Source organism: Cervus canadensis, chromosome 5 (assembly GCF_019320065.1).
Source record: "Cervus canadensis isolate Bull #8, Minnesota chromosome 5, ASM1932006v1, whole genome shotgun sequence".
In the NCBI taxonomy this organism is placed as follows: Eukaryota; Metazoa; Chordata; class Mammalia; order Artiodactyla; family Cervidae; genus Cervus; species Cervus canadensis.
In genome coordinates, this window is record NC_057390.1 from 58,963,376 (window position 1) to 58,989,078 (window position 25,703).

The following is a 25,703-nucleotide window of genomic DNA, read 5'->3' on the forward strand; positions in this document are numbered from 1 at the left end:
ATTTTTAAAATTTTAATTCTAATTGTATCTCTTTACTGTTGACAGGAAAAACAAAAGACTGCTCACAAACATGAACCAGTGTCTGGTTACATATACAAAAGAGTTGAAAGCAGGATCTTAAAGAGGTATCTGCACACTCATGTTCATAGTAGCATTATTTAGAACATCCAAGGGATGGAAGCAATCCAAGAGTCCACTGACAGACAAACGGGTAAAAATGTGGTATATACCTACATTGGAATATCATTCGGCCTCAAAAAAAGAAGGAAATTCTGACATGCTACAACATAGATGAAACTTAAAAACAACTCTGTGCTTAGTCACTCAGTCCAGTCCGACTCTTTGGGACCCAATGGACTATAACCCGCCAGGTTCCTCTGTCCCGGGATTCTCCAGGCAAGAATACTAGAGTGGATTGCCATTTCCTCCTCGAGGGGATAGTCCCTACCCAGGGATCAAACCTGAGTCTCCTGCATTATCTGGTGGGATCTTTACCACTAGCACCACCTGGGACACCCCTAAAGAGATTATGCTAAACAAAATAAGATAGTCTCAAAAGGACAGTGTATGATTCCACTTATATGAAGTACTTAGAGTCACTGAACTAATAGAGATACAAAGTAAAAGGGTAGTTGCCAGGGAATTGGTAGGGGAGGATATGGTGAGTTACTGTTTAATGTGCACAAGGTTTCAGATTTGCAAGAAGAAAAAGATCTCCAGATTGGTTGTACAACTATGTGAATACATTTACCACTACTGAACTGTGCACTTAGAAATGGCTAGGATGATAAACTGCATGTGTTTTTTTAACCACAATTTAAAATAAAAAAGTTTAAAAAATCTATACTACTTTCTAATCCTATCCATTATTTTTTCTTTCCCATTTCCTGTCTGGGAGATTATTTACTCTTTTGTGCCCGTATTTACATTGCAATAAACTTACAAAGCTGTAGGTTATTTTGATAATGTAAGAAAACAGAGAAAATCTACCACTAACAAAGATACAAAAATCAGACATCATTTCTGCATGTACTGTATCTGTGACACAATTACACACTGCAAAAACACTTGACACAGGGAAGAACTAGTTAGGGTTAAATGTATAAATACATTCAATCAATCCATTGCCCCTTTGGCAATGGAAAGTGGGTAGTTTCCAGACATTTATGTACCTATGAAACATAGAAGGAACAATTTATAGATGCTCTGTAATCATGCTATGGGAGCATGTCATTGTGGAAAGCCAGAGAAGCTCTAAAGTGCATAGCGAGCCACAATGGAGGTGGGAGGGGTGGGTTAAAATCTGAGACTGCATTTGATTTAAAGGAATCTCAAATAGTACAGGCACATTTTCCAGCTATCTTTTAATATCTCTTCTCTCTTCTGCCACGGTAACTGTTTTAGCTATCAAGTAGCCAACAAGCTGTACACTATTTCTCAAACCTCTCTTACAGCTGGATATAGACATGTGAAAACATTCTAGCCACTAGAATGTGGGATTGCAAATTCTGAATTGTGCTCTTAAATAGAAAGGAAAAATATGGACAAGTTTATGTGATAATAACAAGAGAGCTAACAAAGCTAAAATATATATAGATGTGTAACATCTAAGGCATCTTGGGAGAACAATAAAAGGTAGAGAAATTATCAGATATTAAGGTTAATTAAAAAGATATCATAACTAATATAAAATGGTACTGGTGTGAAGAAAGACAACTGAACAAAACAGTCTAGAAACAGACTCATTTCTACATGAATATTTAATTTAAGGCAAGAGGAGTACTATATGGAAATGGGTAAGACAGTCTTTTCAATAAATGGTGTGAGGTCAAAAAGATATCTACATGGGAAAAAAGAAAATAACTTCACACAACACACAAAAATCAATTCAGATACGTTGTGGATCTAAATGTGCAAGGGACATCAACAAATATTCCAGAAAAAAGCAAGAGAATATCATCAAAGTCTTACGGTAGTGAAAGATTTTCTTCAATAGGACACACAAAAAAAAACATAAACCATTAAAGGAAAGAATGAATCATAAGATTATATTAAAGTTAAGAACTCTTGTTCACAAAAGACCCCAATAAAAAAGTGAAAAGCCAACCCACAGAGTGGGAGAAGGTATTTGCATCATGGACCAACTGACAAAGGGCTGTGTTGAGACTACATAAAGAACTTCCATAATCAGTAAGAAATAAAAGGCAAACCAAGAGAGAAGTGGGCAAAGGATTTATAGGCACTTCACAAGAGGATATTCAAACAGCCAGTAAATATATGAAAAGTGTCCTCTTACCAATCATCAGGGAAAGAAAAATTTAAAGTATTACACCTGTGACATACCAAAATGTTTTACTGACATGTGAAAGACTGACAACACCAAGATGAATGAAGATGTGGAGAGACAGGAATGCTTCCACAAAACTGATAGGACTGTAAAGGAGTATAATCACTTTGGGAACCTATTTGGCTTTAGTTAAATTGACTATTCACATACTTAATCATTCTTAGGTATATAGTCAACAGAAATACTTATGACATGTACACCAAAGACATCTACAAGAACAGTCACAACAAACTGAAAATAATCCAAACTTCATCAACAGCAGAATGATAAATACACTGCTGTGCAGTCAGAAAGTGGAACATCTATATACAAATAAACTACTGCTATATGCAACAATTTAGAAAAATATCACAAATATAATGGGAAATGAAAGAAATCAGAGACTAAAGGCCATAATTCAATGGTTCCATTTATATAAAAGTTCAAAACCTGGAAAAATCAACAGTTTTAATGGTTTCCTTTGGGAAAAAGTGAAAGCACAGTGGCAATAGGGTGCTTCAAAAGAGCTGGTAATGTCTGTCTCTTGGGTGGTGATTACACCAGCATGTTCATTTTGTTACTATAAATTGAGCTGAATGTTATAACTGGTGCATTCCCCTATATATGCATTACATTCCAACTAAAAAGTCAAAACAAAAAAGTAAAGAGAGTCTCAGCCTTTGTCCTCTCCTTCTTCCTACTACAGATGGAAATAAGATGATAAAATTGGAGCAGCCTCCTAAGGCACAGGTAGAAGCCACAAAATGAGATGGTGGATTTACGTTCTCAGCTCTGGAAAAAATTTCCTATCTCTTTAACGGTTACAGGAGAGAAACAAAATTTCTATTAACACATTGCTTAAACTATAAATGTTTTAACATCTCTTTTAACAGCAGTTTTAGACTGAACCGTAACCAATATATGTGAAAATATAAGCCTAAACAGAGAAAATAATATTTTTATTTATAGGTAGTTCAGGGTTTGCTTGATTGATAGAGGGAGAGGAGATGTTATAGTTGACTCTACACTATAACTGCAACCTATATAAGCTCCTAGGCCATAATCTGATTTATATCAAAATGAACAAAAATACTGAGTTGCTATTACTCTTAATAATTACAAAATATAAATGATGTTCTTGGACCAAAAAGATTGTACTGGCTTTATTTTGCTTTTGTTCTATTCAAAACACTTAATGGGGTGTATGGATTAGATGGTAACAATGGATCAGTATTCTCTTGATTTTCACTAGGATACTGCAGTTGTTAGAAAGTGTTATTGTATTTAGGAAATATATGCTTAAGTATTTGGGACATCAAGTCTGAAATCTACTGTCAAATGAATGAGTAAAAATTTTAACATGAGAGACAAAGGAGAGATGAAAAGAGAGAAAGGGAGAAAGAGGGCAATGTGATATAGACTTAACTGGGGAAGCAAGGTGAAGGATATACTAGAGGCTTTTTTTTTTAAATAATTCTGGCAACTTTTCTGTAAATCTGAAATTATTTCAAAATAAGTTTTAAAAAGTAATATTAAAAAGACAGTGTGACCCACTTGGAAACTCATGCCTTTGAACAACTGAAAACTGTAAACCAAATACATCTTTACTATATATACAAAATACAAAGGTGATACAGTAAAAGAAAGAAACATAACTAAGGAAATACTGACCTGAGTTCCAGGACAGGTTCTGCCACTAATGACTTTAAATAAGCCATCTAAACTCTCCAAATTGGGGGCATTTAATTAAATCGTTTCTTTCCAGACTTAAAATTCTGTAATTCTCAATTATTTCCAAAACACACCTCCTTACCTTATATAAATTTTCAAAAATATATGTTTCATAAAATTTATTTATTTTTGTTAAATTACAAAAGACCAAAGTATACATGGTTTTTCAATAAAATGAAGAATCAGTTTTATTTAAACCATTAATAAGATGACTCAAAGTCTTGTTAATCTGGCAACAGTCACCATACTCACATAATATCCACAGCTCCTGGAGTAACAGATGATGATATCAGCTCTTTGCTGGATGAAGAATCAGTAGTACATTCTGGTTCAGATACAGAATCACTGCTGCAGGGCTCACTATTTGGAGATGCATTTCTTTGAGAGGTAGTATCTATGGCTATAGGTGTTAATTCACTCTCACTGAATGCATCACTTATAAACATGCCTTCATGGATTAAATAAGCCACTTCTGTGTCTAGTGAATTATCTTTTGCAGCATTTTTCTGTTGTGAAATCTCTTCCAATTCTCTAGTCCTTTGGTTTTTATCAAGAACTGAGAGAACAACACTATGAATGATATTTAAGGTTGCCTAGAAGAAAACAGGATACATTTTTAATTGATAGAAAATATTTTGTACCCAAGGTTTCAAAAGTGAACTGTGTGTGTATGTTTGAGCATTTTACAAATGAGTCAAGGTCATGCATATCAGAATTTCTATCTTCAATTACACAATAAAAGTGACTGATGAAAAAAGAACTGCTGAAGAGATGGGTTCCCTAAAGTTTAGGCATAGGGCTCTACTTACAAATTAATTTTGTAAATAGCGATCTCCCTAAAATACAGTGCATATTTCTCTCACTTCTTAAATAGGCTACATTTAATATAAGTTGCCTATCAGATGATCATATTCATTGATGTGCTTACTTAAAAAGAAAACACAATCCCTATTCCTTATCATATCTACTTTTATATCCATTTCTCCTCATCTCACATCTTTTTTCACTCATTCTTATTCTTTTAAATTTCACTGTTTCCATCTCAGTACCTTTGTTGTTTCCTCTGCCGGGAATGCTCTTCACCTTAATGTTTACATACATGTTTCCTTTTCATCACTAAGGTTCTTGCACAAATGTCACTTCCTCAAAGAAGCCTCCTCTAACTCCTACCAGTAATCCTATCCCATTAATCAGTTTTTAAAAAATATCAGTTATTGCTATCTTTTAATTCTTTAGTTCTAGGTCTCTTTCCACTATAGTGTTAGCTCCATGAGACACTGTATCCTACTGCCTAGAACAGTAAGTACTGTGCATGGAGGAGGTATTTAATAAATACTGAAAGGTAGATGAATCAAGAGTAAATTTATGTAAATTAATGTCTTCATGGACTACTAAGAAATAAGGAGCTATATTCCTACTTTAACATTTAAGGTTGAACTCTCATAACTAGCTGTCCCTTTCTCAAAATTCTTGATTTCTTTTTCAGGATCTACATGGTTCTAGGGAAGCAGACTCCAAATGTAAGTCTCCAAAGATAGGATAAGGGTCTAAGGTGGGCCAATCAGCAAACGAACCACCTGAGCTTAAAGCTAAAGAAGATACATAGAAGACAGACTGAGAGAAACACAGGGGAACAAAACTAAGGCTTGATAATATTATCAGCTTCTCTATTAAACACCTAAAGGTTGACCCACCTATGGATTTTTTTTACTTATATGAACTAATAAATCCCCTTGTTTAAAACACTCTGTGTTTCCTGTTTATTTGGGACTAAATGTACTCTAAGTGAATACATACAGTATTAGACAGATTCTGAGCCTTCGAGTCTATGAATACTGCATATCTTCTCCGCTCATCAGTAACTTCTCTATTGTCACAAACCTGCTCCCTGCTATACTATTCCATTGCTGCTTTTAATCCTTACTGCTGTCTTAATCTTTAATATGCTACCTCTCCCATCTTCATTTCTGCCTTTCTTCTTCCTTATCTCTTCTCTCTTGGTGATTTTCTTTCTAAAAAAATTTTCTCATTAAAAAAAAAGTTAAACATAGTCTTTCTCTCCCCCAGCAACTAATCTGCACCTCCCCCACAGGAGCACAGCTCTGCAAACTGAGTCCACCTTCCGGGAGCAGGCTCAGCCCTGCGTAGCCACTCACTATGCTCCCAGCCTCCTGTCACAGGACTCGAAGTGAGAAGAAAATCCAGACCCAAACCAACCAGTGCATAGCATTTTTTGACCACAGTGACTGGGTATGTGACCTAAATTAGCCCAATGGATTAAAACTAAGGACTTTCATTCGATGACTGAAGAAGAAAAAATCTTGTTCTAGGAGGTATAGTATACAAATGTGGAAGACTTGAAACTGTTATATATAGACATTTTGCTACAATTAGGTTACTTTAAAAGTGAAGTCAAAAAAGAGGAGGTAGAAATGAAATAAAACAGTAAAACTAATCAAGAAAACAATGACCACACCAAAACTGAAGTCTATAGTTTTTGGACTAATTTAAGTTCCTCAAGTCAATACATTACTTTTATTGTTTAAATTAGTTTGATTCGAACATTTTGCCACTTTTAACAGACAACATCTTAGCTAATACAATAAGTTTTCTATATACAGTGTATTAGCTGTTCTCTTAGGGGTTCTTCTTCACTGTTTTCACCATATCTACAAGTTTTAAAGGTGTGTGATTTTTTTCCAAGTCCGGAATCATGCTTGTTTAAGAACCCCAGAAGATTTCACAATACATAATAGATTCAACAGTAGGGTAAAGCAACTATACTCCAATAAAAAATTTCAAAATATTAATAATAAAAATAAAGTGCTCAGAATAGTGCCTGGCACAAAGTAACTACCTAATAAATGTATTTTTTTAAAAAAGTAGGTACATGATTTACTTTCTGAACTTTCCTATTGCATCAATTTATAGTTAAGTTCATGTTTAAATACCAGAACAACTAAAATAATTTTTTCCAATCTTGAGAATAGTGGATGAAATAATCTGGTAACCATATTGATTAAGTCTCTAAAATGATAGTCCAGAACTGTCTATGTAACAAGTTGAAAATCTAAGAGTTAAATATTTCTTGAAAAGACTGTCAAGCTTCATTTAAGGATTATTTTCTTTTTCAGCTATACAAATCATTCTAAACTATGGGGTATAAACAATAAACAAAAATTCTAATAAAAATTCAAAATACAATTAATGCCCCCAAATAAACATACAAACTTGTGGTCAATTAATCTACAATAAAGAATATAAGAATATACAATGGAGAAGAGACAGTCTCTTCAACAAGTGGTACTGGGAAAACAAGCTACATGTGAAAGAATGAAATCAGAACACTCTCTAACACCATCTACAAAAATAAACTCAAAATTGATTAAAGAACTAAATGTAAGACCGGATACTATAAAACTCCTAGAGGAAAACACAGGCAGAATGCTCTTTGACATAAATTGCAGCAATATTTTTGTGGAGCTGATGCCTAGAGTTATAGAAATAAAAACAATAATAAACAAATAGGACCTAATTAAACTTAAAAGCTTTTGCACAGCAAAGGAAACCACAAACAAAATGAAAAGACTGGGAGAAAATATTTGAAAATGATGTGACCTATAAGGAATTAATTTCCAAAATACACAAACAGTTTATATAGGTAAAAAAAAAACAAAACACCAAATCAAAAAATGGGTGGATCCAGACAGTTCTCCAAGAAGACACACAGACAGCCAAAAGGCACATGAAAAGTTGCTTGATACTGCTAATTATTAGAGAAATACTATCCATAACCACAATGTGGCATCACCTCACACTGATCAGAATGGCCGTCTTCAGAAAGTATACAAATAATTAATGCTGGAGAGGATGTGGAGAAAAAGGTTCCTTCTGACACCACTGTTGGGAATGTAATTTGTGCAGAAACTATGGAAAACAGTATGGAAGTTCCTTAAAAAACTAAAAATAGAGTTATCATGTGATCCAGTGATCCCTCTCCTGGGCATATATCTGGAGAAAACTCTAATTAGAAAAGATGTATGCAACCCAATATTTATAGCAGTACTATTTACAATAGCCAAAACATGGAAATGTCCACTGACAGATAAATGGGTAAAAAGATGTGGTAAATATATACAATGGAATATTATTCAGCCATAAAAAGAATGAAAAATGCCATCCATCCATGCAGCAACATGAATAGATCTGGAAATTATCATACTAAGTGAAGTTAAGTTAGATACAGAAAGACAATACCACATACCACATGATGTCACTTATGGGTAGAATCCAAAAAAAAAAGAGAGATACAAATGAACTCATTTACATAAAAGAAATAGACTCACAGACATAGAAAACAAACTTACGGTTACCAAAGGGGAAAGGGCAGGGCAGGGGGTGGATAAATTAGGAGTTTGGGATTAGCAGATACAAACTATATAAAACAGGTAAACAATGGTCCTACTGTATAGCACAGGGAACTATATTCAACATCCTGTAATAGACTATCATGGAAAAGACTATGAAATGAATACATGTAACTGAATAACTGAATCACTTTTCTGTATACCAGAAACTAATACAACACTGTAAGTCAACTATACTTCAATTACAAAAATGTAATGACTCTTTTTGTAGAAAACTTAGGGAAAAAAGAAAAGAATGAATAACAAGTTTAAATTACACATAATTCTACCATCTAAAGATAACCACAAAAAGACAAGCTATCTTTGGTCTATGCAGATGAAGAGGTAAAAAAAAAAAACAAAATGTTTTTAACAGCTAAGAGCACACTACATAAATAGGTCTCTGTCTTGCTTCTTCACTTAATGTTATAATGTATGCATTTTCTTCAATCATTAAAAATCTTTGCCTGCATGACATTCTATGCTAGTGAGTATACTAGGCATAACTAATTTTACCATTTCTATGCTAGACATCAGAGTTCTTTCCAATTTGTAGTTATTTAAAAATCTTCATTAAAAATGAAGTTTCTAATATTATGTTTCAGTGAAATCATGCCCTACAATGAATCACAAACTTTTCCAAGGAAAAATTACTGTATTTAAAAATCAACCATCTTCAAAGACGTTTTACAACAATATTAGTTTAAGTGGCCTAAAGGTGAAAATGAGAAGCTACAATTAGGACAAATCACTGTTTTCATATAGCACATACATCAAATAGTAATTTAGCTTAGTTTAACTGATATAGAATCTACAAGTAAGATGGCTATTTTAAAAATTACTGGCAAAAAGTTGGCCAACTCCAACTATGCAATGTAGGAGTTCTATATATCCAGAAGTGTGTGATGAAGTCACGGTGGGAATGTAAGAAAAAGTGAAAACATGGCCTTATACTGTACAATTCACAGATACAGGTATGATATCTATCACTATCAATAGATAAGATCAACATTTTGGCAGGAGTCTAAATTAAATGCAATGAATCACATTTTATAAAAACTTTTCCCATTTCAACCAGAAAGCTTATATATGTGATGTACAGCATCATCCCAATTTTAATAAGAAAGTCATTTTATAGATAAATACCTAAGTACCCTGGATCATTTTTAATATGAAACTCAGGAGGTGCCAGGGATCTTGACTAGAACATAAACGCAATATTGACACCTGATAATTCAAAGAATATCACATTTCACTAACAGCCTCTTATGTTCAGTAATTCCTAAGGACTGTCTTACTAAAAAAGTAATAACATGTTGGTAATCCCAACAAACATATATTAGAGTCTATGACATCTTTTCTTCTGAAAAATGCTGTGTGACATGAGTTCTTTTCCTTATAATGATTGGATTAAAATTAACTGGCTTGACCACAAAGTAATTAAATGTAATGCATGATACATGATTGGATCCCAGGTTTAAAAATGAAATAAAAACCTGCAATAAAGAACATTAGTGAAATAATGTAAATATGAACCATATGTTAAAAATATTATGGTATCAGCATAATATTAATATTAAATTCCTAGAAAAATTAAGTGTTATGGGATAGATTTTTGAGTGTTTCACAATATTTTAACTATAGATAATCTAGACAGATTCAAGCATCACAAAATCACAAAAGGAAATATTACTGTATAATATTTAATGCCAAGTAAGCATATTTCTTTTTAAAATGAAATAAATCATCCAGAATTATAAAAAAAAAGTTATCCAAATACTCTGAAGCGCTTCAAATCTTATTTAAAACAAAGTTCCTTTAGAAAAATTGCAAAAATAAAAAATTTTGTTTTATTCAAATTTTTGTGTCTAGAAAGCCAACAATTTTAGGAATATTCTGGACAAACTGATAAATCACATAAGCTTACCTTAACTCTCTGAAGGAAAATTGTAAACTTGGAGAAAATATCTGTTAGTAAATCAAACCACTGAGGAAAATTCAACATTCTCATCTGATCTGCAAGCCTAGAAAAAAATTCAAACAAAAATAAAGACTGTCTTGGGGCGAGTATGATGTTATCTACAAGTTGGAGGAAACTACATTGAATACTATCTAGTAACATAAGAATATAATGCAATTTAATCTCGAATTATACAATAGAGATGAAGAAGTCAATTACTAAACAACTCCTTTTTTAAACATCTCTAAGACATCTTTATCATGTATTAATTCCACGTGAACATGCTTTATGATCATTCAATGTAAAGGGATAGAGAAATAAATAAACTAGGTTAAATGTGGAAAAGACATGCTGGAATAAAAATGAGAAACGTAACAGCTCCCCTAAAAAATGTAATAACCTATCTTTCTAACTACAAACTAAAAGTACTTTTCTATATATGAAGGGTATCATGGCATAGTGGCTAAGAGTATGGGCTCTTGAGCCACAGTGTCTTGGTTCAAGATCCAGCCCTGCCACTTAACTAGTTGTGTGACTCTGGCCAAGTGACTTAGTGAGTGAAAGTCGCTCAGTCATGTCCAACTCTTTTCCAACCCCATGGACGATAGCCTGCCAGGCTCCCCTGCCATGGGGATTCTCCAGGCAAGAATACTGAAGTGGGTTGCCACTTCCTTCTCCAGGGTATCTTCCCAACCCAGGGATTGAATTCACGTCTCCTGCATTACAGGCAAATTCTTTACCACTGAGCCACCGGGGAAGCCCCTATGGAAAAAGTGATAGAAGCTGCCACATATGGTAGATGTGAGTATTCAGTCAATAAGTACTCAGGACAATGCACAGTGAATAAAAAAATGCTATGTATTAGCCAATATTTATATCTATAATGTTTTTATATATATACACCAAATATTATATTAGTGTAATACATTAAAGTATAGCCAATATTTTTATAGCTGACATCAATCAATTTTTAAAATAAAAAACAGAATTCCATAAAGATATTTCAGAGCACTGTAATAACTTATTACTCTAAATTTTTAATTAATGATGCTACACTTAGGACTTTATTCTCAAAAGGTACTCCTATATATTTGAGATATAGGATGTTCTCTAAGTTAAGAAAATTCCATATGGAAAAAAAAAATTAAAAACTGACTCTCCCTTTAGCAAAGGTCCAATAACTTAATTTTTCCAACTACTAGTGATCCTTGCTTTATTAGGATTGCTTCAACTAATTCTGAACCTGAGCTTAGGTAAGTGTACAAATTAAAACTCCACAATTCTCATTCTATGAACTTGGCCCAGAGAAGATTTACAGTTGTCCATATTACTATTCATATCTTAGACCAGTTAATAAAATTTATATATGTATATAAACAAGAAACCCATAGTCATAAAATACTCATCACTATTTTTCTCAAAGTATCAGAATAGGAATTTCAAGGGAAGACAAAAAATTACAGACATGGGCAATTCTAAGTCATGCATTCAAACTTCTCAAAGCTAATTGCGTTTTAATTATACGGCTAAACAAATTTAGCACTGTTCTTCCTCAATTTCCACCCTCCATATCTATGTACATCTCCACCCTCTCTCAGCCCTGGGAGGCTGACCTGTGGACTTGGCCAGTGAGGAGCCCTTGCAAAAAGGCTGAGAGGAGGAGAGGGGCTGACAGTGCGGTCTCTGCCCTGGAGTGGTTACCTCAGGATGACTGGCTCCCTCCACTGAACATCAATTCAATTATTACAAGATTATTCTAGCTACTTACATTTTTTTCTCCTTCTGAATTCTATTAATGGCTCTCTTCGTCCCTTAAAGGTACTGCACTATCACTTGTGATTTTCCTGTACTCTGCCCACACTTTAGCAAGTAATTCCTTAACTAAATCCTCCTTATTCTAATGTATTATCATTTCCCTGACTGGTAACCCCAACTTAATATTTATACTTACTTCAAAACAACATCTGTGTCTATATCTTCTATTTGTGAAACTTTATTAATCACACACTGCAAAATTTAAGGAAAAAAATTTGATTAACATCTTTAGAATTGTAAGTACTACATGTTCATTTGTTTATTAATAAGTGCCTCAATGACTATGATAATCATTTTACCAAACCTCTCTTTTGTCTCTTACAGATTGCAGCAGTACACTTACCCTATTAAATAATTATTCCAGGGAATGCTTAAACTGTACTAATTAAAATTTCCTACCACTTAAAACTGTTCAGTTACACACATCCACACACAACACATGCACACAAAAAATCCCCATAGAACTATAATTCTTAGGAACATGGTTTAAGCCTCATACTAAAATTCCAAAAGAAATTCACTTTGGAGGTCACATTTCCTCGTAATACATGCAAAAGTTTCAAGTTTTAAAAAAATAAATGCTCAGACTTAGAAGTCTAGCAATTAAAACACAGCAGTTTTTAAAAACTGTTTAAAATATACATACAGAAAACTGAACAAATTATATTTATAGCTCATTATTTATTTTACAAGTGGAATACACCTATTTAAACAGAACTCAGAGTATGAAATTGAACATTACCATTCATCCCTTCTCTTGTTCCCCTCCTGTCACTACTTCCTCCCCAAAGACATTGGTATCCTGATTTCTAACATCATAGACTAATTTGGCCCATGTTTGAATTTTTAGGTCAGTGGAATCATACAGTGTGTACTCTTCTGTGTCTGGCTTCCTTGGTTCCACATTATATATGTGAATATCCATGTTGTTTGTTCCACGTAATTATTCATTCTCATTGCTGTTATACTATTCAGTGATGTAAATATGCTACAATTTTATTTACCTTTCCTACTGATGAAAAAATTTGGGTTTTTCCAGGTTTTTTTTTTTTTATTACAAATATGCGGCCATGAAATGCTTCTGCTGTTTTGGTGGTCTATGTACAAATTTCTGATGGGTAAATTACCTTACCTAGAAATAGAAATGCTAAGTCATAAGATATGTGTATATTTAGTTCTTGCTTGTTTTATTTAAACACTAAAAACTAAAAAATGTACATTTAACCTAATGATGATGATCAGTTAAGCCTAACAAATACATTCAAAATGTTCTTTCTCAAATACAGAAAAACTAAAGTTCAGTGAATGAGATTTATTTGAAAAGTCAAAACAAAAATCAGAGAATACTAAAAAAAAAAAAACCAATAGATTTTAGTTTACAATGATAATTTCTAAGAGCTCAGGATACGAAGAAATGCTGGTGAGAGTATAAACTATTGGTAAAATCTTTTATAGTAAAAAAAAAAAAACAATTCAACTCCATGCATCAAACAATGTAAGAATACTTTTCACTCTCTAACCAACAATTCTACTTCAGGAATCAGTTATTAAAAAAACAGTCTTAAATATGGAAAAACTAAACAAACAAAACTTTATACCAAAGTTGTTTGTCACAGTGATCTTTATACTACCAAACAGAAAATGACCTAAATATGTAACACAGAGGAAAGGTTAAACAGGTTTAAGTAACAGGATGTTGATGGAATTTTATATAACCTTTAAAAGTGATCTTTCTGAAGGCTTATGAGGAAATGTTTATGTTATGATTCAAACTGAAATATTTGTACAATTCAAAATTATATATACAGTATGACAGCACCAATGAAAAACACTAGTAACAACTTACACTTTTAAACACTCAAGTGATAATCTTTTTGACTAGCTGGGCTATATTTTTCTTTATTCTAGTTTTCTATATTTAAAATTTTTAAATAAATGAGAAAATATTATGATATGGCATATATTAAAAGATCATGTAAAAATAAACTTCACAAGAGTCTAGACCAAAAATTTATAAAATAAAAAAGTACAATTACCTGTTTAATGATATTCTTTGCTGTAATAATCATTTCTTCACTATATATTTCTAAAAAATTAAGTTTTCTTTGTTTTAAAAGTCCAAATACAAGAGAGATTAGTCTTTCCTATTAAAACAAAAGGGTATACAATGTCACAATTTAAGTACAAAATAATCTCACGGACACTTAGAAGTAGAAATAATCAATTGTTTAACCCTGAAATCTCTATATTGCATATGGTATTTCCTAGAAGCCTTAAAAACCCCTTTCCAAAGCAATCTTGTCATCAGATTTTTGCAGTCATTATTCTAAAACAGGAAAATCCCATCCTACTACAGTAGATCAAATGAAGCTGGTTTGGGGGCAGAACAATATATTTTAGTCTAGTTTCAATAAGAAGCTAGAAAGTATTCTTCTCAAACCCTGATGACGAATAAATACTCTATAAGCCCTGTGCTTTTAAATTAGTGGTCCACAACACTGGAATGATGACCTGGATTATTTGTGTAAATTAACTGCTAACACAAAAATCTCTTTAACTGATTAGGCTGCTATCAGGGCTTTTTGGATTCTTTACTATTAATAGTTCTTGGCAATAATCAGCATTAAGAAGTTACCAGATAAATTACCAAATATAATGCATTTGTGCATGCACATGCATAAAACACGTTCCTAACAGGTGCTCAGTGAATGTGAATGACAGGTAAAATACCATACAATAACGATCACTTTTTATATAAGACATACTCCACTACATGCATACACAAGGCTATAAGTTAATTATCCTATATCCACATTTGGAACTTGGGTTATAAGCTATATAAAGACTTTATTTTAATTTCCACTTCTAATTAAGCTATAAAATTATTTATTCTCTAATTTCAAAGGTTAATAAAAAAGTATGTGCTTTCTAAAGTCACATAGTGAAAGATTTCATAGGTCTCACACAGACTGATACTGAAGATAATTTTGCCCACTATAACCTAAGAAGAATGTTCTATACTAAGGCTGTTAGGAAATAACACTAAGCAATGAGATCAATTTCATTCTAGAATTCAAAGGACATACCTCTTCTAAAATTTGACAGTCATCTTCCAATGGTCTATTTAAGTCACTGTGAGAATAAGTAGAAAATTCTGCAATCATCATTTTATCTATCAGTTTTTCTAATTCACAAAGCTGTGATCCCAAATGCCTACAAAGGAAGAGGGAAATGTTACCTACATTTACTAAAAACCCAAATTTACTCCACGATCAAGGGATCAACTAGGCAGCAATACATTTCTAGCTGATAGTACTTGTGCAAGAAGGTGACATTTTAATAAAATGAAGTCTTTTAACTTAACAAAAATAACTGTGACAGTTTCACATTGTCTCCCAAATTCTATTTTTCGCCTTATATCTTTAACCTCCAAACAGTTAATTATGCTATAGGAAACCTGGTTCTACAAAACTTCATGATGTTTTTTTCAGTCCTCTTTGCACAGACAAAATAACCAGCTATTCTAAAGTCCTTTCCTCATTAACCACTTACTGAATATAAATGTCAGTGGCTCCTCAGTCATTTATTTATGCAATAAATACAAGCGCATACTGTGTACCAGGCCCTGTTCTGGGTACATATAAATATCTGAAGAACTATAAGGAGAAACTGATTCGCTTAATCTCTGTCACAATCAGTTTGAGTTACTGTGCAATATCCCTCAGGCCATTAAACTGAAAGTCATCAGAATACAAAAATGAAAAAATAAAAATACTGAGCTACAATCTATCCCTGGAACTTGTTCTCATAAAATATAACGTTCCTTTTTAACCTATCTCTTTAATATTTGCAGATCCTAGTTAGGGTTTAAGTGAGAGGGGCTCTAAACTTCAGCAGAGTTCTGGGGGTGATAAGGGGAAGTATTACTAAAAAAATGTGGAACCTTTTCCTTGGAAAAAACACATATGGTCCAAATGACAAGAAGGGTTCCATGTAGTTAATCCCTGCTCTGAAGGGAACTAAGGATGAATATCTTCATATCCAAAGGGGTTTTTGCCATACAATTGAATAGTTTCATGAAAACAATGGGTTGAAAAAAACCAGGTAGTCTAATTGGTACAAAGCATTTCAAAACTTAAGTGAAATTTCTCTTAAATTTAAACATTTATAATTAAATAAAAAACATTTTAAAATCTTATGCTACATTTACTTGAAAAACAAACTCAACATTAGCAACTGTCCTGACTCTGACCAGATAGATACAGCACATTTAAAAAAATTAGTCTAAAGCATGTAGCCTTTTAGACAGATCCATTGCTTTTTGTTTATGAACAACATATGGTAAGTAGTATCGTGATAATTTGAAAAAGTATTATAAGTGAAATAATATAAATTTGCATTTTATAATATGAAAATTATATTTCTTACAGCTAATTAGAAGTCTAATAAGGTTCTCATAAATGGTGACATCTCATAATGAACTAATTTAGAACATATCCACTAATATCAACTAAAATACTACCATAAAAGGAATTTGACAGTGTACTGCAAAATTACATAGGCAATTAGCCTTTGACCTAAGAATCTCACTTTCAGAATCTGTCTCAAAAATATATAGGTAAAAATACAAAAGAATGTACATTCATTGCAGCACTGTTGATAATGGCAAAGGAATGGAAACAACCTAAACGCTGATGAACAGAAGGCTAGTTACATCATAACAGACCCTATATATCTGCTAAATACAATCCGCAAGACCCTGCTGCTGCTGCTGCTACTAAGTCACTTCAGTTGTGTCCGACTCTGTGCGACCCCATAGACGGCAGCCTACCAGGCTCCACCGTCCCTGGGATTCTCCAGGCAAGAACACTGGAGTGGGTTGCCATTTCCTCCTCCAATGCATGAAAGTGAAAAGTAAAAGTGAAGTCGCTCAGTCATGTCCCGACTCTTTGCGACCCCATGGACTGCAGACTACCAGGCTCCTCCGTCCATGGGATTTTCCAAGCAAGAGTACTGGAGTGGGTTGCCATTGCCTTCTCCGTGCAAGACCCTATTAACCTGCAATTAATATACTATATACTGCTACAGAGTAGTTTCTCAACCTTTTTGTCATTACTGCCTCCCCAAAACACCCTTTTAGACATTTTTATTCCTAATCATCCCCCATGAAATTTTAATATCACAGATATACTGTATATCCGTTTAGGTACCATGGCCTTTGGGGCACAACAAACCATTGTAAAATTCAAGACTTTTTTTTCACCCTTCAAGAACCAATTTCCCCTCCCTGAGGTGATATTCTCCATTGAGAATGTGTACTATAGCATGATCTACAGGGTATATGTAAGGTAAAAACAGTAAGGTGGAGAAAACTATGTACAGTATGCAATCACTTATGTAAGATGAAGGACAGATAGATGGATAAATATAAACTAAAACTTTTTAAAATGATGACTAACAGGAGTAGATAGAGAGGAAGGGGATCAAGTCAGAAGTTAAATTTCTCTGAATTATCTTCTTTTTCATAGTGTTGACTTTGGAAACATGTAACCACTTAACATAGTTGTAAAACACTGTTATACCTAAAAACAGCAACCCTTAAATATCAAAAGCAAATGAAATAAATGAACTTAACTATGTATCAAACTAGAGGCAAATCTACAAAAGAGGAAATTATTTCAAGTGACTTTAAAACATAGCAATTTATCCAATCATCCCACAAGGGAAACACCTTAAGAAAAAGAAAAAGAAATCCTATGTGTTTGTAGTAATAATATTGTTAGTTCTGACAGCACTCAATGTATGTGTGTGCTAAGTCACTTCAGTCATGTCCGGCTCTGCGACCCTATGGACCGTAGCCCTCCAGGCTCCTCTGTCCATGGGATTCTCCAGGCAAGAATACCAGAGTGGGTTGCCATGCCCTCCTCCAGGGGATCTTCCCAACTCAGGGATCAAACCCACGCTTCTTACATCTCCTACATTGGCAGGTGGGTTCTTTACCACTAGCATCACCTGGGAAGCCCAATTCTATATATATTGTTGGATAAAACAAATGAGTAATTATATTGGTGTCATTAGGAAGAACAGTTTTCAGCCTGCTGGAAAGGTAAATATATATGCAAAATTGAAGAAACAAAAACTCTACAGTCCTAAATTTATCAGTATACAGTGGAACTATCCTGGAACATTCCTGGAACAAACTCATATGTTTTCTTTAAAAAGGATATTTTATTTTCTAGCTCTACCCTAGCTCTACCCACTAAAAAGGCTTGGAGATCATGACCAATCAGCCTTTGACCAGAGGTGTAGCAAGGAACACCTTGCTACAAGGAACACCTAGACTATAATTTCTAAGTACCATTTCCTACTAAAAGAAACTAGGGCTCCTTAGAGAAATGGCAATTTGCAAATCTGGAACAGAAAAAGTGTAACATGAATATCCCGTCATAACATGAAGTAAGAAAACCATCAACAACTACTCAAAGAATCAAAAGGATTTGAGGAGGTTCCTATAAAAGAACAAAATGAATACCAATGAAAATTTCTAAAAGCAAAAAACTTGGGGCTTCCTTGGTGTCTCAAGTGGTAAAGGACCCTTCTCCCAATGCAGGAGACACGGGTTTAATCCCTGATCCAGGAGGATCCCACAGGCCACAGAGGAACTAAGCCCATAAGCCACAACTATGAGCCTGTGCTCTAGAGCCTGAGAGCAACAGCTACTGAAGCCCATGAGTCCTAGATCCTGTGCTTCAAAAGAGAAGCCACCGCAACGAGAAGCTCACATACCACAACGAGGAGCAGTACCCACTCACAAATAGAGAAAGCCCACTCAGTAACAAAGACTCAGCACAGCCAATAAATACAGTTTTAAAAAAGATAAAAAAGTAATATTTCAAACATATATAAAACCATGTGCTTATAAAACACTTGGAAGATGCTAGATTTTCAATTCATTATTTCAAAAACTACCAGATAAAGGAAAAGAACCTAGAATTTATCTTGCCTATCCTTGTAAGAACTGTCCTTCAGAATTACCAAATAATTGTTATGGAGAAATATGGCTTTACAGAAATATTCCATTAATAAATGAATAAGGAAGTTTAGAATTAGAATATCATGACTTGCAACCCACAATGAGATGATAAATCTAGGCAATGATCATCAAATGGCTGCTAATATCATAAAAAGAGACAACCAGATATATGATTTCTAAGAAAAACTTAAACCTGATCAAGCCTTTAAATCTAACTACACGTTTATAGAAAATATAGGCAAAAGGAAACCTGCTAATAAGCATGTGGATGAAGTTAGCAAAATCCAGACTGTGAGAAGCACTACAAAGATAATTTAATTTCTTCAATAAATATTTTGAAAGGGGAAAAATGAGAAATGGAGAACAATATATCAAGAAACCCTTGAAATGTGTCAACCAATTGTAATATATAGTTATATTTAGAACCTATTTCAACAGACACACTATGAAAAGAATTTTGAGAAGTAGGAAAATTTGAACACTGACTAGCTATTTGAAACTATAAATGATATTAGAATTATGTTTTTAAAGATCCTTATCTTTCAAAGATACATAATGAAATACATATGGATGAAATGAAATGATATTTTGGATTTGTTTCAAAATAATCCAAGAATTAGGGGGAGGAATATGGAGAAAACAAACTTGGTCTCGAGTTGATAATTCACAGGTGATATGCAGTTTACCTAGCTTCATACAACTCTTCATATAATTTCCTCTATTTTTGTGCATGTTTCAGTTTTCAACAGCTTTTTAAAAAGCAGTAATAGGGTAGGATATAAATCCACATAGAACTTTAACAATGCTTGGTTCTCAATTAATTTTTATAAAGATCATAAATTCCTTTTTAATGTTGACTAGAAGTTACCACTCAAATATGTGTTACCTTCAGGTATAAGCAGTCCTCAGCAAATCCTAACAAATAATTATGGTAGGAAGTCCACAGGACTGTATCTAGCAATATTCAGCATAATAATTTAAATGTCAGGTTCTATTCAACCTCAGATACTATTGAAAATAACTGAGTACTTTCATTTCTATGCATCTTAAAGTAATTTTAAAGTCTGATAAATAAAGAACAGATATTAATTTCAATACTACTATCAAATAATATTTATTATGTACTCACAGGTATAAGATAACATATATTAAAAGATTTAAGTGAATCCTTAAACAAAACTTCTAGAGTTATAAGGTTTTATAAGATTCACCTTTTCGTCCTTGCTCTGTTTACAATATTTTTGACTACTTTAACAATAGATGCAATTACACTGAACATTATTAACCTTACCAAAAATATTTAATAGATAGATCCATTAACAGTTCATTTTAAAAGTATGAGAAGTGGGCAGCAGAGGATGAGATGGTTAGATAGCATCACCAACTTAATGGACATGAATCTGAGCAAACTCCAGGTGACAGTGGAAGACAGAGGAGCCTGGCAGGATGCAGTCCGTGAGATCACAGGGTTGAACACGACTGAACAACAAAAGCAACACCACCCTAATAACCACGTGCAGTAATAAGAGCGGCGAACGACATATACTGAAATGACAATAACTAAAAACAGCTTTCTAAAAACATACACAGGTCCATATATCTGGCAATTCTAATACTTGCTACTTTAATATGCCTCAATTTGTACATGAATTCAACTCTTCTAAGCTGTGGGTTCACAACAATGACTTTGTGCTGCTTTTATCAGAGAAACTTACATATCAATAAACCCAACAGATTTTATAGTGGTGGTGGTAGTAAGTAGTAACAAAAAAAACTAACAGTGGTGAAAACTGAGAAGAGGTTCTACATAAACCTTTACAATAAGACACAGCAAATGACATTATACCCCTGAATTTCAACATAACTCAATCTTTTCTACATGAAATCTGCAATATACCAAGGATCAAATATATTTTCATATATATTTTATGTGAAGAATAAATGCTCTTTATAAATGCGCACGTCCTAAAAAATATTAGAAAGATACATGAGCAAAAGGTAGACAACTAGAATATTTGAAAGTCTTTAATAGTAACACTATTTTCATCAAATAGCAGAAAAATTGTTGTTTTGACTTCATCTCAGAGCCTAAAATGTGGATGTTTTCATATTATACTGTTTTGAAAATCTAAATTATGGAAGACCATATCAGGAGCAAACAAGATATTAAATACCTTTTAATACTTCCAACAATAAAAATCCCTTAAGTGGAATCCTAAGGTGGCCTCTCTGATCAATAGAATCATATTACAGTAAACTGGAACCTGTAATTAACTCTGAATGGTTTCCACCTTTTCTTTCAAAAAGACAAAGAAGAAGGCAAACAAGTAGAAAAACTAGTTGCATTAATTTTTATCCTAAAATCTATTACTATGGTAGGTTTCTTGCTCAGCAAATCTGTAAATTGCCCACAGGTTAACACCTCCTGCACTAGAAAATTAGCACTGATGTTCAGAGTGATCTATTTGAAATCCTATAAAACCTCAAAGAAATATATTAAAAAGTATACATAACTCTTGGGCCCAATGAGATCTTGACTGAATTTTGACTCTACTGTTTTATAATGTGCTCCATGACTTGGAGCAAGTTATTTGTATAACTTGCAACAAGTTATCTAAGATTTTCAATACTTTATCTTTCTTATCTATTAAAATGAGGCAAGACCATCTCAGAGGGGTTTTCTGGAGTGGGGAGTGGGGTCAAATAATATCAATACATACAATATTCTTAGCATAGTATCTTGAACAGAATACCAAAGTATTCAAAAAATGTTCTTGGATTTTATAGTGGTGGTGGTAGTAAGTAGTAACAAAAAAAACTAACAATGGTGAAAACTGAGAAGAGGTTCTACATAAACCTTTACAATAAGACACAGCAAATGACATTATACCCCTGAATTTCAACATAACTCAATCTTTTCTACATGAAATCTGCAATATATCAAGGATCAAATATATTTTCATATATATTTTATGTGAAGAATAAATGCTCTTTATAAATGCGCATGTCCTAAAAAATATTAGAAAGATACATGAGCAAAAGGTAGACAACTAGAATATTTGAAAGTCTTTAAAAAATTATATGCCCTTTTTCATGAAGAACATTTTGTCCTCTGAGTTAAGATACAAACAAAAAAAGTGAGCCTGAAAACAAAGGTAAATTCTTCTTTGCATTTCAGCTCAAGATGATTACAAGATTATAAAATTTTTACTTTGCCTTCCAATAAATCATAATCTACTAGGAATAAATATTCAACCTTGTTCTTAAACATTTTCCAGATGGCTTTGGATAACTATACTCTTAATCAATATTATTGGGCATAAACTAATGAGTCAAGAAAATGAAATAAACTGCATGACCTTTGGAGTAAAAATTAGAATAGTTTCAGAATTTGCGCTCAGCAGGCAAGCATTTAATCTCTGTTTCTATTTCTCTGTTCAGAGGATAAAGCATTCTACTTTGTAGAATCAGTTGCTAATATTCATCAACATTTTAATTATATAGTAGTGACAAGTGAAAAACAGTTTGTTATTACAGAAGTCCATTTTGCTAAAATACTGACAAAATTTTTATTTAAAAAATATATTCCATGCACACATTTAAAAGAGAAATATTTAAAATTTCAGAGGTAAAGGGTAAACTAAAAATCATTTCGTCAGCCTGGGTTCCCATGCTGAGAAAATCAAAGTAGACTCCAAAGGACTACCAACCACCCAAATTTGATGGTAAAATTTTATGTACAGGTATATTTTTATGGAAAGAAGGTCCAACCACAGCTTAAAATAGATTTTCAAAGAGATTTGTAATCCAAACTTCTGTAAACATAAATGTCTGAAGAAGGTTTTTCCCCTAAGGTTAAACTCCATAGCAATCTGTACATTCATCATCATACTGTACTGCGCTGTATCATAACTACCTCGTAATTTCTGTATCCCTACTGACAAATAAATTGCAGAAATAGAGCAGGAAGCAACTCTGCTTTGTTCATGGCTATAGTCCCAGTATTCTGCCAGGTGTCTCTCATGTAACAGACGATCAATTACCATTTCTAAAATAAATGAATCAATCATTCACTTGCATAATTAAATTTGGGCCAATTTTTTTAAAGTGCTTTCTAAATAAATATTCCAATTACATACTCTTAGTAAGAACTTATATTCAATTAAAATAATTTTATATTTAAGATAAAGTGAAAGTCGCTCAGTCGTGTCTGACTCTGACACCATGGACTTTAGCCTGCCAGGCGCCTCTGTCCATGGCATTCTCCAGGTCAGAATACTGGAGTGGGTAGCCGTTCCCTTCTCCAGGAGGTCTTCCCAACCCAGGGATCGAACCCTGGTCTCCCACATAGCAGGCAGATTCTTTACCGTCTGAGACATCAGGGAAGCCCAAGAATACTAGAGTAGGTAGCCTATCCCTCCCAGGAATCAAACCATGGTCTCCTGCATTGCAGGCGGATTCTTTACCAGCTAAGCCACCAAGAAAGCCCATATTGAAGATTTCATTCAATTAAGCAGGCCTGCAAAGTCCTTGTTGAAGTCTTATCTGCTGGAAAACCCTTCTAAATCTTTTACTACGGAGTGACTACAGAGAAGTTTTATGGAAGATGTGCTCTGTAACATAATACATTCTGAAGGTTTTCAGAATTTATTAAGAAATTTTGATGACTTAAAACTGGTCTGATCTGATCATTTGACATGATCACACATAAAATAACTAAAACCCTAATTTTAAAGGTATTTTCAAAATAGAGCCTCAAAAGAAATTTGGTCTCTTCCATCATCACGTGAAATTTTTTGCAATGTGATAGACTGCAAAAGAGAAATGAATTTCAATAATTATCAAATTTAAAACTTATTCAATAGCTTTTAAAATGAAGTGGTATTCCTTTCTTCACTTTCTCTACTTTGACATAAAGCCGTTTCAACATTTTCAAAATGTTATCAAAGTTGTGACTGGCCCTTTATCAATTTTATCTACTAGAGAATGTAATTTTACTTCTTTATCCAAATATCTCTTTCAGAATTTTCCACAGTTTACTGTGATCTACACAGTCGAAGGTTTTGGCATAGTCAATAAAGCAGAAATAGATGTTTTTCTGGAACTCTCTTGCTTTTTCAATGATCCAGCGGATGTTGATAATTTGATCTCTGGTTCCTCTGCTTTTTCTAAAACCAGCTTGAACATCTGGAAGTTCACGGTTCATGTATTGCTGAAGCCTGGCTTGGAGAATTTTGAGCATTACTTTACCAGAGTGTGAGATGAGTACAACTGTGTGGTAGTTTGAGCTTTCTTTGGGATTGGAATGAAAACTGACCTTTTCCAGTCCTGTGGCCACTGCTGAGTTTTCCAAATGTGCTGACATTATTGAGTGCAGCACTTTCACAGCATCATCTTTCAGGATTTTAAACAGCTCAACTGGAATTCCATCACCTCCACTAGCTTTGTTCATAGTGATGCTTCCTAAGGCCCACTTGACTTCACATTCCAGGATGTCTGGCTGAGTGATCACACCATCGTGATTATCTGGGTCATGAAGATCTTTTTTGTACAGTTCTTCTGTGTATTTTTGCCACCTCTTCTTAATATCTTCTGCTTCTGCTAGGTCCATACAATTTCTGTCCTTTATTGAGCCCATCTTTGCATGAAATGTTCCCTTGGTATCTCTAATTTTCTTGAAGAGATCCCTAGTCTTTCCCATTCTACTGCTTTCCTCTATTTCTTTGCATTGATCACTGAGGAAGGCTTGCCTGTCTCTCCTTGCTATTCTTTGGAACTCTGCATTCAAATGGGTATATCTTTCCTTTTCTCCTTTGCTTTTCGCTTCTCTTCTTTTCACAGCTATTTGCAAGGCCTCCTCAGACAGTCATTTTGCTTTTTTGCATTTCTTTTTCTTGGGGATGGTCTTGATCCCCGTCTCCTGTACAATGTCACGAACCTCCGTCCATAGTTCATCAGACCACCTGACCTGCCTCTTGAGAAACCTGTATGCAGGTTAGGAAGCAACAGTTAGAACTGGACATGGAACAACTGTTTCCAAATAGGAAAAGGAGTATATCAAGGCTGTTTATTGTCACCCTGCTTATTTAACTTATATGCAGAGTACATCATAAGAAATGCTGGGCTGGATGAAGCACAAGCTGGAATCAAGATTGCCGGGAGAAATATAAATAACCTCAGATATGCAGATGACACCACCCTTACGGCAGAAAGTGAAGAAGAACTAAAGAGCCTCTTGATGAAAGTGAAAGAGGAGAGTGAAAAAGTTGGCTTAAAGCTCAACATTCAGAAAACTAAGATCATGGCATCTGGTCCCATCACTTCATGGCAAACAGATGGTGAAACAGTGGAAACAGTGTCTGACTTTATGTTTGGGGGCTCCAAAATCACTGCAGATGGTGACTGCATCCATGAAATTAAAAGACACTTACT

The 25,703-nt window shown here is 33.7% G+C and overlaps 1 protein-coding gene across 3 annotated transcripts in view; it reads right to left on the reverse strand.

Moving 5' to 3' along the window:
- The window catches only part of VPS54 (VPS54 subunit of GARP complex), a 109,961-nt gene that overhangs the window by 44,816 nt on the left and 39,442 nt on the right, over positions 1 to 25,703 (reverse strand). For all 3 annotated transcript variants that reach the window (XM_043468876.1, XM_043468874.1, XM_043468877.1), the window contains 5 exons: positions 15,325 to 15,451; positions 14,275 to 14,382; positions 12,375 to 12,430; positions 10,391 to 10,487; positions 4,310 to 4,650 (listed from right to left, as the gene is read on the reverse strand). In XM_043468876.1, the coding sequence (XP_043324811.1) occupies positions 4,310 to 4,650; positions 10,391 to 10,487; positions 12,375 to 12,430; positions 14,275 to 14,382; positions 15,325 to 15,451 (729 nt within the window). The remainder of the gene's footprint in view (positions 1 to 4,309; positions 4,651 to 10,390; positions 10,488 to 12,374; positions 12,431 to 14,274; positions 14,383 to 15,324; positions 15,452 to 25,703) is intronic.